This window comes from Microtus oregoni, unplaced genomic scaffold (assembly GCF_018167655.1).
Source record: "Microtus oregoni isolate MIOR12 unplaced genomic scaffold, Mior012 000001F_ref0000356, whole genome shotgun sequence".
Taxonomy (NCBI): domain Eukaryota; kingdom Metazoa; phylum Chordata; class Mammalia; order Rodentia; family Cricetidae; genus Microtus; species Microtus oregoni.
Window position 1 is genome coordinate 90,723,467 of NW_024543060.1, and position 14,168 is coordinate 90,737,634.

Consider the following 14,168-nt stretch of genomic DNA (forward strand, 5'->3'; position numbering starts at 1 on the left):
TTGGTTCTGTGGTCTCTCTCCTCATGTCTTTGGGATGAACACTGATGACGCCATCATGTATGCAAATAAGCAAGCAAAAACTTTCAAACATTCAAAATTAATAAAGGAACAGCCCACGGATCAAAGCACAATTATAATCTGCCTCATCAATTATTGTAAAATTATTGCTTTTTCTTAGATAATAAATGGGTCATTCAACCCAGTTCCCTTTCAAGCCAGGGAAATACTCCTCAAAATGGGGTTTACCAGTAGTCCCCAACTGCACCATAGTCCGCAGGGAGTGTGCACAGTAGATAAGAACGCAGCTGCACATCACACTGGTCTCGTAAAAAAAAAAGTTACGTTCTTGTATAAAAAAAAGCTTACCTTCCATGAATTTAGTTTGGAAAACTATCCCCAAACCTGCCTCTCTTTCTCTTTATCTCTCTGTCCCCACTCCAAACACACACATTGGGACAATTTAGGCACAGTTTCCACAGAGGCCCTCCTAACATGCTTCACTTTACCACGTCCTTGAGACCCAAATTAGGCCAAAGTCATCAGGCATAATGTAAAACTATAAATATGGGAAGAAATAAGGTTTTCCTTCGATTTGCTTGGTTTTGGACTTTGAAACAGGGTTTCACTGCTTAGTCCTAGGTGGGGCTCACTATGTGCAGGAGACTGGCCTCCAAATCAGAGTCCCACCTGCCTCTGCCTCTGCTTTTACTTTTGAGACCATCAGCTCCAAGAATAATACATGCTTCTGGCTACATTTGCTACTCTTTCTGAAAACAAAAGCAACAATGAAATAAAGCCAGTAAAATAGGAGGGATAAAACCCTGCTAATGCTCATGAGCCATGGATCCAGCCAAGCTTTGAGCCCCCCTCCCCCCGGATTTTCAGACTTCATAGACCAATGAAGTGTCTCCTTCATTGCAGTGGCAGGAAGTACTAAAGGGGGAAAAAGTACGGTTTTCGCCTATGTACGCTACAGTGTCTTTGGAAACCATGGGATTTCTTGGGGCTAATTTACCTGGAAACGGTAGAAAATGTAATTTATCCGTTTTGTGTGATGCAGAGAAATTCTTCATGTGCGTGAGAAACCTGGAGCAGGGCAAGGCTGCTTTCTCAGCACGAGGGCTAGGCTGTGAGGAGAAAGAGAAAAACAAACCAGACAGCGTCAGGGCGGTGACTCCACACAGGGCACCTACAACCCTGCCTTCACTAAACGAGTGTTGTCTCTTTATTCTTTAAACATTATGATCCTGGAAATGCTAGCGTTGGCTCTTGTAGCCCACAGCGCGAGCGCAAGCACACACTCCCTTACACACCACACACACACACACACACACACACACACAGCCCCACTGTGAACATTTTCTGCTCATGCAGAAACTACCTTCTTGAGTTCCACCGTGTGCCAAAAATGGTTCATGAAACTGATGTGTTTTAGTAAAGCGCGACAAAAAAAAAAAAAAAAAAGAACAATAGGCCGGGCAGTGGTGGTGGCACACGCCTTTAATCCCAGCACTTGGAAGGCAGAGGCAGGCGGATCTCTGTGAGTTCAAGGCCAGCCAGCCTGGTTTACAGAGTGAGTTCCAGGATTTGCTCCAAAGCTACAGAGAAACCCTGTCTCGAAAAACAACAACAACAACAACAAAGAACAATAGATATCAAATGGGGATGCTTTTGTTTTCGTTGTTGTTGACAATAAGATGAAAACAAGGTAAGGTTAAGAGTAATGAGGAAATGTTAGGAGTAGTACTCTTCATTCTGAAATATTTGTTTTTAATTATATGCATGTTTGGAGGGGTATGTGCACATCAGGGCTGTGCCTACAGAGGGCATCAAATCCACTGCGGCTGGAGATCCTGGCAGTGTGAGCCTCTCGATGTGGGTGCTGGGAACCAGGTTCCAGTCCTCTGTAAACACAGTAAGTGCTTTAAACCATTGGTCCATCTCCCCAGCCCCCCAGCCCCGCCCCCGCACTCTAATTTATACACGGAAATAAGATACGGCTTCCCAAACAGAGGTGCTTTGGAATTAGACTCACGGGTAAAGGGGGTAGCTATGAGGTGACATAGGAGGGGTCATTACAAGCACAGGGGGTGTCTAGCAGATCAGAAGGTAGATCTGTGGAAAGGCAGAAGCAGTCTGGAGGTAAGAGAAGGGATGCTCAAACCAGCTGTTGTGACCCTGAAGTAATCCAAACCAAAAAAAAAAAAAAAAAAAAAAGGAGAGGGGAAATAGCTACACATATTGAATAAATAACAGTGAATTAAGTAACCAAAAGGATGATTTCACTTGATTTTAGGGAAAAGCAGTTCATTAAATATCTTATCAGTACTAATTGTCCATCAGTGTTTATATGCCATTTTAATTGTTTGGATATGATTGAATAATATATATCATTGCTTAGATAGTGGATACCATTGTATGCATAATTCTTTCAATACTGAAGATAGTATCTATCTGGGGTAGAGCTAACTTGCTGGGTCAGTGAGTGATCAAACCATCCCTGAATGAAGAATGAGATCTTCCCTCTGGAGTTGGGTTTTTCATGTCAGCATTCTGCAGACCTCTCCCAAGTCCATCCATCTCCCCAGAAACGAAAAGGTTATGTCAGGGTCCAAAACACTAACCTTAATGGAGGGTCCTGTGAATCTCTCACTTTGCTCCAAGCCAAGGAGGTAGAGAAGGAAGGTATTGCCTTTAGCCACAGGGCAATAATTAGGCGCTGAGAGACCCAGACTACATACACCAGTGACAGAGTTTGGGAGATCAACAGAAGACCGCATTATAAGTCTTTCTGACCAATCACATTTTCTTTATATTAGCTTAGCTACCTGTAGCCCTGTCTGCAGTTCGCCTTCATAGAATTCTTTTTCTAAACAAAAAAAAAAAAAAACTTAAATAAGGCTAAAAAAAACCCAAACAAACAAACAAACAAACAAAAAAAAACCCAAAACACTCTTAACTATGTTTTGTCCATAACTGTCATTTTAAAAGAATCATCTGGGGAATATATATTTTACAATACAAATCCTGACACAAGATGCCTAGGGCAGAGCACAGGAGTATACACGGAATAAAAAAGAGATCTACCCAGGCAGTTGATACAGATAACAGATAACTTCCTATTCATTAGAACACCGTGCTAGCTCAGTTACACTGCCCAGAAGCCTACTGCACCAGCAGGTTCTCCCGCTCCCCTCCTGCTAATCCGTGGGTCCGCATCCTTGCAGAATTTCCAGCAGATTAAAGACCTGGACGACATTTGCTGCGAAGGATTTAATGCTATCGGAACCAGACGCCTGCCTCTTCCTCTACCTGCGGAGCAGAGGACTCTAACTTCTGCGATCTAAATAAACAAACAACGGAAGGCCAGGCACCGACAGCTAATGCGGTCCATGGCCCCTTGTCTTAGTCACCAAACCTCGGCATAGCTTGGCTACAGGAGACACGAGGCTTTACTGGTCTCTTTTGGATAGAACTAAATAGAACTGATGTTTCAAAACACACATTGTTACGTCCAAAGGGTGCGTTTCATGGAGTTAGAATTGAACTGGGATGATAGAGAACGCACGGGGAAGAGGCTGCCAGGGTCGAGACAAATGAACCAGACTCCTTAAGAGGGAACATCTCACCCTTGGGAAGGGATGCCTCTCTACGAAGATCTGTTGCAATCGCTTGATTCACTGTCTGAACTAGGCTCGCGCTCTATATTTTAAAGCGCAGCCCCCACCTTTCTTGGGGGGCGGGGGAGAGCAAACTTTCACCACAAAGACACAAGAACAGTCAATATTGATCTTCCTGACAAATGGCGCACCTCATGCCACAAGCCGCTCAAGCGTCTGCTCAGCACGGCAGCCGCCCCCTTTGTCGGGACATAATGCCAAGTGGTCTCGTGCGCTATCAGCTGCAGATCACAAATATTGAAAAGAAATAAATTTCGCTGAACGAAAAGCACCTTTCTTTGTTCTGCAGCCCTCTCTCCTCCCAAGTCATGTTGATTTTGGGGCTGTGCATACTCCCAGCACCTGTACTTTTCAATTGTTTGTTTGCCAAGCCCGTTGTGGTTTTTCTTTCTTGGCTTGAGGATCCATTCTAAGTACAGTAACCAATGAAATCGTATTTTCTTTCTCTGTTGGCATTATGTAAGGGAAGCAGCCGCTTTGGGCCACCTACAGCCACGGTAATTAGACGACACAGGAGGACAGAATAAGAAATCGGAGCTCCTCTACCCAGCCTTCTCCCGTAGGATCATGGGAAATGCATCTCCCCTGCAGACCAAGAGCAAAAGCAAGGATTTCTGTAGCAGCCTTGTTATTTGGCTGGGGTTTTAACGCCATGAAAGGCGATGCTTTCTAACTTGTTTTGCAGAAATCTGCAATCATTCTTTAATTGAGAATTGAGCCCTAAACGATAAGAAATGCTCTTGCAGTGTGTGTGCTACAATCTGAAGAGCCACGGAGGTTGAGTACCTGCCGTGGGAACGGAGAATGAGAGGATCTCCAAAGCGAAGGGCAGTGGGATATACAGCGTTATGAAAAGATAAAGGGGAAACTAGAGTAAGGGAAGAGGCGTAAAGAAGAGAATACAGGGAGGTACAACTAATACTGAATGCCATATGGAAGCCTACCACTGTAGAAGTTTTATATATATAAATATATATATATATTAGTATGTTCCTTTTCTATAGGAACCTATACACCTATAGGAACCTATATATATGTATACCTATATAAAAGGAACATACTATAAAATAGGGAAGAGAATGCTATGCCGCCAAATAAAACCACCAGTTACAGAAATGGGGTACATCTTTGAGTTCTTGGCCAAGGGGGTCCCACAGAACCACATAGCCAGCATCACAAGCTACCATCAGGGCGACTGGTTGTTTTCTACAGCCTGCTGGCCAAGCCTTATCGCTGAGGGAAACACATCATTCACACAGAGAAGCTGGCTTCCCGCTCAACTAGAAGCCTCACCCCTGCACTGGCTAGTGTCCATGGTGCTTGGGAGGTACTCTGTATACTGGCAGAGGAGAAAAGGGATCCTTAGCATCACCCTGCTACAAACTCAGGGATCCAAACAGTAACCCCCTCCCCTGCAGGGCTAGTCCCAGCACACAGAAGGGCTTCTGTTACTTTTCTTTCCAATTTTATTTTACTTTCATGAATCTGGGGGTCCAGATTACCATACTGGATCTACATGGTTTGTGTAAAACAAATACTTATATGTGCACCCATCCCTGCAGATTCCATTCCATTCTGTTGACAGTGGCAACTTTAGTTCAGGGCCAATGGCAAACTGAGATTCTGTCAAAACTCCCTGAATGGAGGCTTCACAGTGAGAGACAGCAGAAGCCAGGCTGCTGCAGCTATCTGACCCACAAAGGTTCCTTTCTCTCTTAGGATGGGTTGAGCTGGGTGGGCTGTATTCACACGTTGTTCTTCCTGGGGCCTGGATGCTGTATTTGCAAGATGGGGGTTCAAAAAGCGGTCTCTGTTTATGGAAGTTAATTTTACTCGAGGTAAAACGGATTGCTTCTGATAAGGGGTTGGGACACATAAGGCTGCCACTCACTCTGCCTAGGGAAGAAATTCCAAGTAATCTACTTCTCCCCCAAATTAAAGGGACAGCGCTTGCTACCCAACCCTTATGCCTACAATCAAGAGGTATGTTCTATTGTTGCCTGTACACGTAGTAGGCTCTACGGTACACGCAGTAGGCTCTAGCGTAAAAAGCCGAAACTACACTCCTTAGGTGCCTGCCAATTGCAGCTGCTTTCAGCTTCTTACAGCATCCAAAGCTTACAGGAAATCTCAGAGGAAACATGGAAATGCCATGGCCCTTGTGCAGCAGGAAACCCAGACCCATGTAAAATGGATTTGTAGAAAGAGTCGTTTCTTATACAAAGCCATCCTGTAGTCTAGAGAGATTGGTCAGTGGTTAAAAGCACTGGCTACTCTTCCAGAGGATTCTGATTCGATTCCCAGCACCTACCTGGCAGCCCACAATCATCTGTAGTTCTGGTTTGAAAGGATTCAATAGCCTTATTATGATTGCCAAAGAAACCAGGCACACATGCCGTACACAAACAAACATGGAAGTAAAGCGATCACACAGAAGATAGAAAATAAGTGAACTTGAAAATTCTAAACTTTTCTATAAGAACAACCAACTCTAGATATGCTAAGATTTATATAATCTCTCATAAATCTACACCAATAGTGTCAGAACCTATAAAATACACTAATCATGTCTTTACATGAGAAGAAAGGTTCTTTTGAAATTAAATATCAGAAATTGTTTACGGTGTTGAAAATGAAATTGCTAAAAGCAAAGGATTTTAATAATGTTCTCATAAGTAGGTTTATAGAAAATAAGCCAGAAAAAATGTTTATGATCAATTAAGACATAGCATTAATGAAGCATTATTCATCATATTGTACAAAATTGATGCCAAAATATCATTTTTTAATTTTGCAAGTTCTGATTAATATCATATGTTGCTAGTATTTATGGAACATGTATTAGCAATAAGCTATTTTAAAGCTAGAAGCTTTATTGTTTTATTACCAGTAACAGGTGGCATTCTTATTTTGCTCTGGCACCCACAAATTATTTCCAGGTCTTGACAGCAGCATCTGTAGAATTTTTTTCAGAATAAATCTTAAATTCTCAGTCAGTTGGGCAAGGCCAAAAATTCTGGGCCAAGTGAATAAATTTTGCATCCCTTTCCTGTGTCACTGAGAGGTGGTCTTTCTGACTTGGGAGATCACTTCCTACCTCAGCTTATAATGTCTAAGCCCCGTATCTGGCCATCTGACAAGAAGGTAACGACGCCTGCCATCTTCTGAAAGCGCCGTTTCTCTAGGGTTGAAAGACTGCACGGCACTTGCACACTCTTGTGTCCCCCGCTCTGCTCTTTGGCATCTCAGGCCGACGCCATCCTGATTTATGTTCTCTTGTGATCTATCTGGGTGATATTTGTTTTGTTGATAGTCTTTGTCTCTGAAACCTTTAAGATCTCTTTGTCACTATTGAAAGAAGGCTCACATTAAAGAGCCATGGTGTGGGTTTTCCTCCATTGTGCCGGGCATTCCAGCCACTCCTTCCAACCTGGAAAGTCCTGTTCTGCAGTTTTTATGAACCTTTTCCCTTTTCCTTTTTTCCTTTTATTTTGTGTGTGTGTGCATACAAAAATAATTCATAGTCTCTCTTTGAGTGTCTGCTCTCTTCCTCCCCTCCCTCCTCTCCATCCCTCCCTCCATCCTCTCCTTCACTCTCATTGCCCATTTTCTTTTATGGTTTCCTTTCTACTTTCTAGGGGCTTCCTTCCCTCACATGGCTCCTCTCTTCCTGTCCAGTGACTTTCTTGAACATATGATCTCACTTTTTAAACGTTGGCATCGCAGCCTTGTGTTTGGGATATTTCATCTTCTTCTCTCATTTGGGGGGGGCGTATGCAGAGTCAGATTTGGAGGGGTTTTGTCTGATTCTCTCCACATTGCTCCTCTGAACTCCATTCCTCTGTGTATTTCAGTCTGTCCCATGTTAAAGACTTTCCTCGGGGACCTGGAGAGGCCGACTGCCCATTCACTTTCTCTTTTATTTTCTCCCTTTAAATTTATTTACTTTGAGAATGTCCTAGATGAACACAATGTGTTTTTATCATATCTGTCTCTCTGTTTCCACTCTCACTTCTTCTGTGTAACCTACACACACACACACACACACACACACACACACACTCCTCTCACAAATACATGGCCACTTCCTTCATAATTATAGTTGAGAGATAAATAAAAAGATAGCTAAATACAAACTGCTAAACCCAATTCATATACCTATGTGTCCTTGGGTTTAGGGACGGTCAACTGCTTGGGCACAGAGAGCCTAACAAGGGGCTCATCCTTGAAGAAAACTGACTGCCCCTCCCTCAACAGCCATTGACTTCCTGTAGCTCGACTAGAAGTAGAGTCTTGAATGAACTGGAATGTTGACTGGCAAGGTCTTGTATGTATAACCTCACGGTTGGGAGTCCGTGGGCACAGCATCCCTGTGGTGGCCAGGAGGCACTACAACAGCCCACTCATTTTGTATAGCAAAGCCCTCAACGTCCAGCTCCAAGCTTTAGACTCAGGTCTGCAGGCCACAGAGAAAGTGTCACAACCCACCAAGGGACAGCAAACCTGTCTTCCCAGTGGCAGATTCCTGGGGGTTTGAAGCAAAGGACATTTCTCAAGCTTGCTTGTTTATTTTCTCAAATCCAAGGCTGGGACATACTTTCCTGGCTGAAGGCATTTGGGGGAACAGGGCAGGAGGAAATAGCCTGAGGGTCCTTATTGAAGGCAACTAAATAAAATGTCAGGAAATGACTGTACCATCTCCAGGTTATTCTTCAGCTGAGACCTTTTTATCCTTGTTTCCAGGAAGTAAATTCTTGTCTTGGCTCTGCAGGGTGAGCCAAAGGAGGTGGAACTCAGAAGCCAGTCTCTCACCAGCCTCACATAAAGCCTTACACCCCACTAGCTGGATAGTAAATAAAGGAACCTTTGGGATCTGGGTCTCCTGTGCGTACAGCAAGAAACAATGCCTCTCCTTGCCAGGCCCCTGGATGGACTTCTGTTGGGAGCCACTGCTTCCTGTTGAAATCGTGTTTAAGCATCTTTATAGCTCTCAAAGAATCACTGAAGCGAATCACTTGATAAACAGCCCCCTCTGTAACTTTATCCTCAAATATAACTTTATCCACCAAAGCGGCCCTTCTTAATCATTTCCAAAATCAAACAAAACAAAAATAAAATTATACACTCTTTATAAGAAACATTGAGTTAACCCAGCGAAATTCTGCAAAGTCAAGAGCAACTGACCTGGCATGACCAGGCTAACCCACACTCCACGGGCTCTGAGAGAGCTACACATATCAATCTCCTAGATACCTGCAAGCCATGTGCAGTCTGCAAACTAAAAGTCTCTGTTCCATGTTAATCCCCTTGCAGTTGGGGAGAGGGGATGTGTGTAAGCACGGGAAGTTCACACTGCCTGACAATAGAGCCCTCACCTGTCTTGAGAAGATGGTGAGGTAGGCTTTTATATCCAGCAGACTATCCGTACCCTGGCTTCCAACCAACTACTGCAAAACCATCTTCTGATCCTAAGCAATTGCTCCCTGTGAGGAAGTACAGGCTATGCTCCTTACCCTACCTGCACCATCCAAGGCAAATACCTGGACCCATGAAAAATCCCTTACATCACAGGAGCCTAGACCCCAGACACATTCACCCTGGGCCTGCTGACTGGAAAGAGCAGGGCTTCTGCCCCCAGCCAATGATACAGAGTGGTGAAGACAGAGAGGCTGATTTGAAAGAAGCTTGGCAGAGAAATGTAACAGTGTTCAGATGCCGGGACTTGGGTTAATCACTGCTATTCTCCACTGGGTGTACGGTCCTCCCTAAGCTGTGGTTTCCTCAGCCAGGTCCTGGACGTTCTGCAGGGCAACCCCCATTGTTGGAAACAATTTCTATTGGAAAAGAGACCCAAACACAGAGGTGGGAAGGGAGTGGATGAGTTGAACAGAAATTATCAATGAACATTGAAAAGGAGAAGCAAGGATTACAAAGTCTTTTTTAAAACATTAAAATGGAATAAGAAACATAGTCTCAGTTCAGATATACAGACACACCTGTATCCTAACTACGGAGAAACAAGAGAAACACCGGCGATACATATGATCAGAGATCTCAACAGTGTCTGAAGTCCTTATGTGCCCTGTTAGTCCTAGGAGTTTGTCCTGGTATCTTCCAGATGAACTCAAGTTACTATGTGTACTTCATTATTAATTGGCCTGCCAAATGGGGTCAGTTTTCCTTATCTATTCCTTTTATTAGACCATAAATATAAAATGCAGCTGATCTCCTATCTGTGTCTTCCCATCCTTTATCATATACTGCACACCACACACACACACACGCACACACACACACACACACACACTGTGAATATTTGAGACCCAAACACTGCATGCAGAGACAGACCATCACAAATGTATAATCATGCACCTCAGGAACAAAAATAAACAAAGTGGGAAAAAATATAAGGTAGGTCAAGATCTCCTTGATAGCTGTCGAAATATATATAATTCGGCTTAAAGATGTTGCTTTCCAACAACCTATAAATTCCAGTTCCTTTCAGGTCCTCTTTAGCGGTGAAGTTTGTAGTGTACTTGAACAAAGGAACCACAAGTCAATTATCCGATGATTTATTATAAAACACTTTGCCTACATTGGATGGGTGGATGTGTAAACATCGGAGCCCTACACCCCCACATCACAGGACCCCCACCATCACAGGCTTCGTATTTCAGATTTCATTAGCCAATAAAACCAGGTTTATTTATAATAAAGTTAAGCCTTTCAAACCACTGACCATGGAAACCAGATTTTGAAATAATTCAGATTTGTGTATCTGTTCTTTCTAATTAAGGGTAATATCGGGAAGCGCAGACAGTGGGTAGCATTGTTCCAGCACCGTGGATTTAAGCAAGAAAATCTGATTATCGGCTCATGTCAGAAGCCAAGCGATAATGCAGCTTAGCATTCGTTTGGGCTTTTTCTTTGGCCAAAAGATAATTACCGTTCATGAGGCCTTACGTAAGTGTATCTAATATCTAAGGCCCTAAAACTTATGAATAGCTAAAGCATACAATGGGCAAAGAAGAATTATCATACTTACTATTTCTATGCCTTGTTCCACCACGATAATTTCATTACCTAGCAGAGCCAAAGCTCGAAAAATCAAAGAATCATTTCTTAAAGGGCAAGAAGTTGAACACGCTGGCAAGGTTTTCTGCCCGATTTCCTCTGGTGAAAGTTATTTCTATCAAATAAGAAGCAGATGAGGCAGAATTTTAATAGGAAATGTACCAAAGGGGACCTGGAATTGCCTAACCAGGTCATTGCATAAACAGAGCTCAAGCTGGAGGAAGATGCTGTTTTCTTCCACAGGCTGATACTTCTCGGGCCACAGCTGAGTGGGAAGCTTCCTGCTGACAAACAGAGTCGCAGCCAGAGCGGGAAAAGCTCTGAGGAAAGCAAGAGTGGCTGGGGGAGCTCCGCGGAACACAATCAGAGTCAGGACGGATCACAGAAGGCAGGCCAGAGACTCAGGGCAGAAAATGATTTGAACGAGTCGCTTGAAACTTGGCCCACGAAACCATTTCCAGCGGCGAAGATGATGAAATGAAGCTGTGTTCAAGGTAACAGGCAAAGAAGCCTTTATAGCAACTACTCTGGTGGATATCTATAATGTCTTCAGCTAGACATTTTTTTTTTTTAGCAATATGTTTTGCATTCTTGTCAGTATGTAGCAGGAGCCCTAACACTTTGTTGAGTCCTTAGAAACACTCTAAGACCAGTGGTTCTCAACCTGCGAGTCATGGCCCCCACCAGGCTGAACGACCCTTTCACAGGGGTCACAGAGCAGATAGCCCTCACAGCAGATATTTATATTGCGATTCATAACAGTATCAAATTTTTTAACACACAAAACCCAATTGTGTTTCTATATACCAACAATGAACAAGTACAAACCAAAATCAGAAAAACAATAACATTTACGGAACTCCACAAAAATAAATATTTAACAAAAAATGTACAGGATGTATGTCTGCTGAGACCACAAAATTCTGATGAGAGAAACCAAGAGTGTAAAGATAAGCCGTTCACAGACTGAACAAATACTCTAAGTGTGCCAAGCTTCCCTCCAGCTATCTATATATTCAATGAAATTCTATTCGAAACTGATAAGTTTTATACATATAAACTGATTCTAAAGTTTACATGAAAAGGTAAACGTAACATACGTCAAAATCACTTCAGAAAAGGAAATGCAAAACTGGAAGAATTAAAGCACTGGATTAAGACTTATTACAAGGTCTGGTCCTTGAGCCTGCACAGTCTGCACATGGGCCCATGCCCCTGTGCTCCCCCGATGAAGATGCAAAGGAAATTCAATGGAAAATGAGTCTCCTCAATGATTGTTGCTACAATTGGACACCCATTGACGTGTGCTCAAATACAAAAGCAGACATCCCATAGTTTAAAAAGTTAACTGGAGATGATCATAAATCCTAATGCACTAACTGGATATCAACATGTAGAAGAATGAAAATAGATCCATATTTATCACCATGCACAAAACTCAAGTCCAAATGGATCAAAGACCTCAACATAAAGCCAACCACACCAAACCTCATAGAAGAGAAAGTGGGAAGTACAGTTGAATGCATTGGCACAGGAGACCACTTCCAAAATATAACCCAGTAGCATACACACTGAGAGAAAGAGTTAATAAGTGGGACCTCCTGAAACTGAAAAGCTTCTGTAAAGCAAAGGACATGGTCAACAAAACAAAACAGCAGCCTACAGAATGGGAAAAGATCTTTACCAACCCCACATCAAACAGAGCTCTGATCTCCAAAATATACAAAGAACTCAAGAAATTGGTCATCAAAAGAACAAATAATCCAATATTTAAAAATGGAGTACAGACCTAAACAGAGATCTCTCAACAGAGGAATCTAAAATGGCTAAACGACACTTAAGGAAATGCTCAACATCCTTAGTCATCAGAGAAATGCAAATCAAAACAACGCTGAGATTCCGTCTTACACCTCTCAGAATGGCCAAGATCAAAAACACTGATGACAACTTATGCCGGAGAGATTATGGGATAAAGAGAACACTCCTGCATTGCTGGTGGGAGTGCAAACTGGTATAGCCCCTTTGTATATCTGTATGGCGATTTCTCAGAAAATTAGGACACAACCTTCCTCAAGACCCAGCAATATCACTTTTGGGTATATACCCAAAGGATGTACATACCACAAGGACATGTTCATAGCAGCATTTTTTTTCATAGCCAGAACCTGGAAACAACCTAAATGCCCCTTGACTAGAGAATGGATAAGGAAAATGTGGTACATTTACACAATGGAATACTACACAGCAGAAAAAAATAATGACATCTTGAAATTTGGGGGCAAATGGATGGAGTTAGAAAACATCATATTGAATGAAGTAATCCAGACCCAGAAAGATAAATATCATATGAACTCACTCATAAGTGGCTTTTATACATAAAGCAAAGAAAACTAGCCTACAATTCATAATCTCAAAGAACCTACATAACAATGAGGACCCTAAGAGAGACATACATGGATCTAATCTACATGGGAAGTAGAAAAAGACAAGATCTCCTGAGTAAATATGGGGCATGGGGACCATGGGAGAGGGTAGAGAAGCAATGTTTGCTGTGACCACAGCACAGGGTTGAATCCGGGATCCACCACAAGCAAACTGTTTGAGCTGTCTTTCCTTTGACTCTGTTCTCTCCTCTTAGAAGAGGGGAAAATAGTCCCTACGGGGCTAAATCGTAGCAACACCTGGATGATGGCATTCACAGATAGTTTAGAAAAGCCTGATCAGCTAACTGCTGTAGATACAACAAATGCTATAACTAATTGCTTGATGGCAAGTGCCAGCAATCCCTGGCTATTGGATTTGCTAGTTACTTAATTCGGGTGAACAGATGGAATCTGGGATGCTCTTTCTTGTCTATCCTGAGCAATAATTACTGACTCTGCTTCGGTCTCTCTGAGCCCACAGAGCCTTGCTTAGTTGGCCCTCCATGCCCTCTGGCTGAAGCAGCATCCACAGTGCCTGCATGGGTCTGCACCAGGTCCTCTGTGTCTATGTTACAGCTGTTGGTGCTTTTGTGGGACCCCTAACAATGGGAGTCGGTGTGTCTCTGATTCTTTCGCCTGCTCTTGGGACTCTTTTCCTCCCATTGGGTTGCCTTCTCCAGCCTCAATATGAGGGCCTTTGCCTTGTCTTATTATATCTTGTTTTGTCCTGTTTGGCTGTTATGTCTTGGAGACATGCTCTCTTCCAAAGAGAAAAAGGGGGCAGTGGATCTAAGGAAGAGGGAAAGTGGGGGGAGCTGGGGAAAGGAGAGGGAGCAGAAATTGTGGCTGGAATGTATTGTATGAGAGAAGAATCTATTTTCAATTTAAAAAACAATGATTCCTATACACTTATACTAAACAACCAGGCCAGGAAATGGTGTTTGGGCCGTATGTGACTATTTCATCCACTTCTGGTTATGTTCACCTCTAG

The 14,168-nt window shown here is 43.0% G+C and overlaps 1 protein-coding gene across 1 annotated transcript in view; it reads right to left on the reverse strand.

Moving 5' to 3' along the window:
- The window catches only part of CUNH12orf42 (chromosome unknown C12orf42 homolog), a 95,315-nt gene that overhangs the window by 32,970 nt on the left and 48,177 nt on the right, over nucleotides 1-14,168 (reverse strand). The window contains exon 7 of the mRNA XM_041676238.1: nucleotides 1,016-1,127. Coding sequence (XP_041532172.1) covers nucleotides 1,016-1,127 — 112 coding nt within the window. The remainder of the gene's footprint in view (nucleotides 1-1,015; nucleotides 1,128-14,168) is intronic.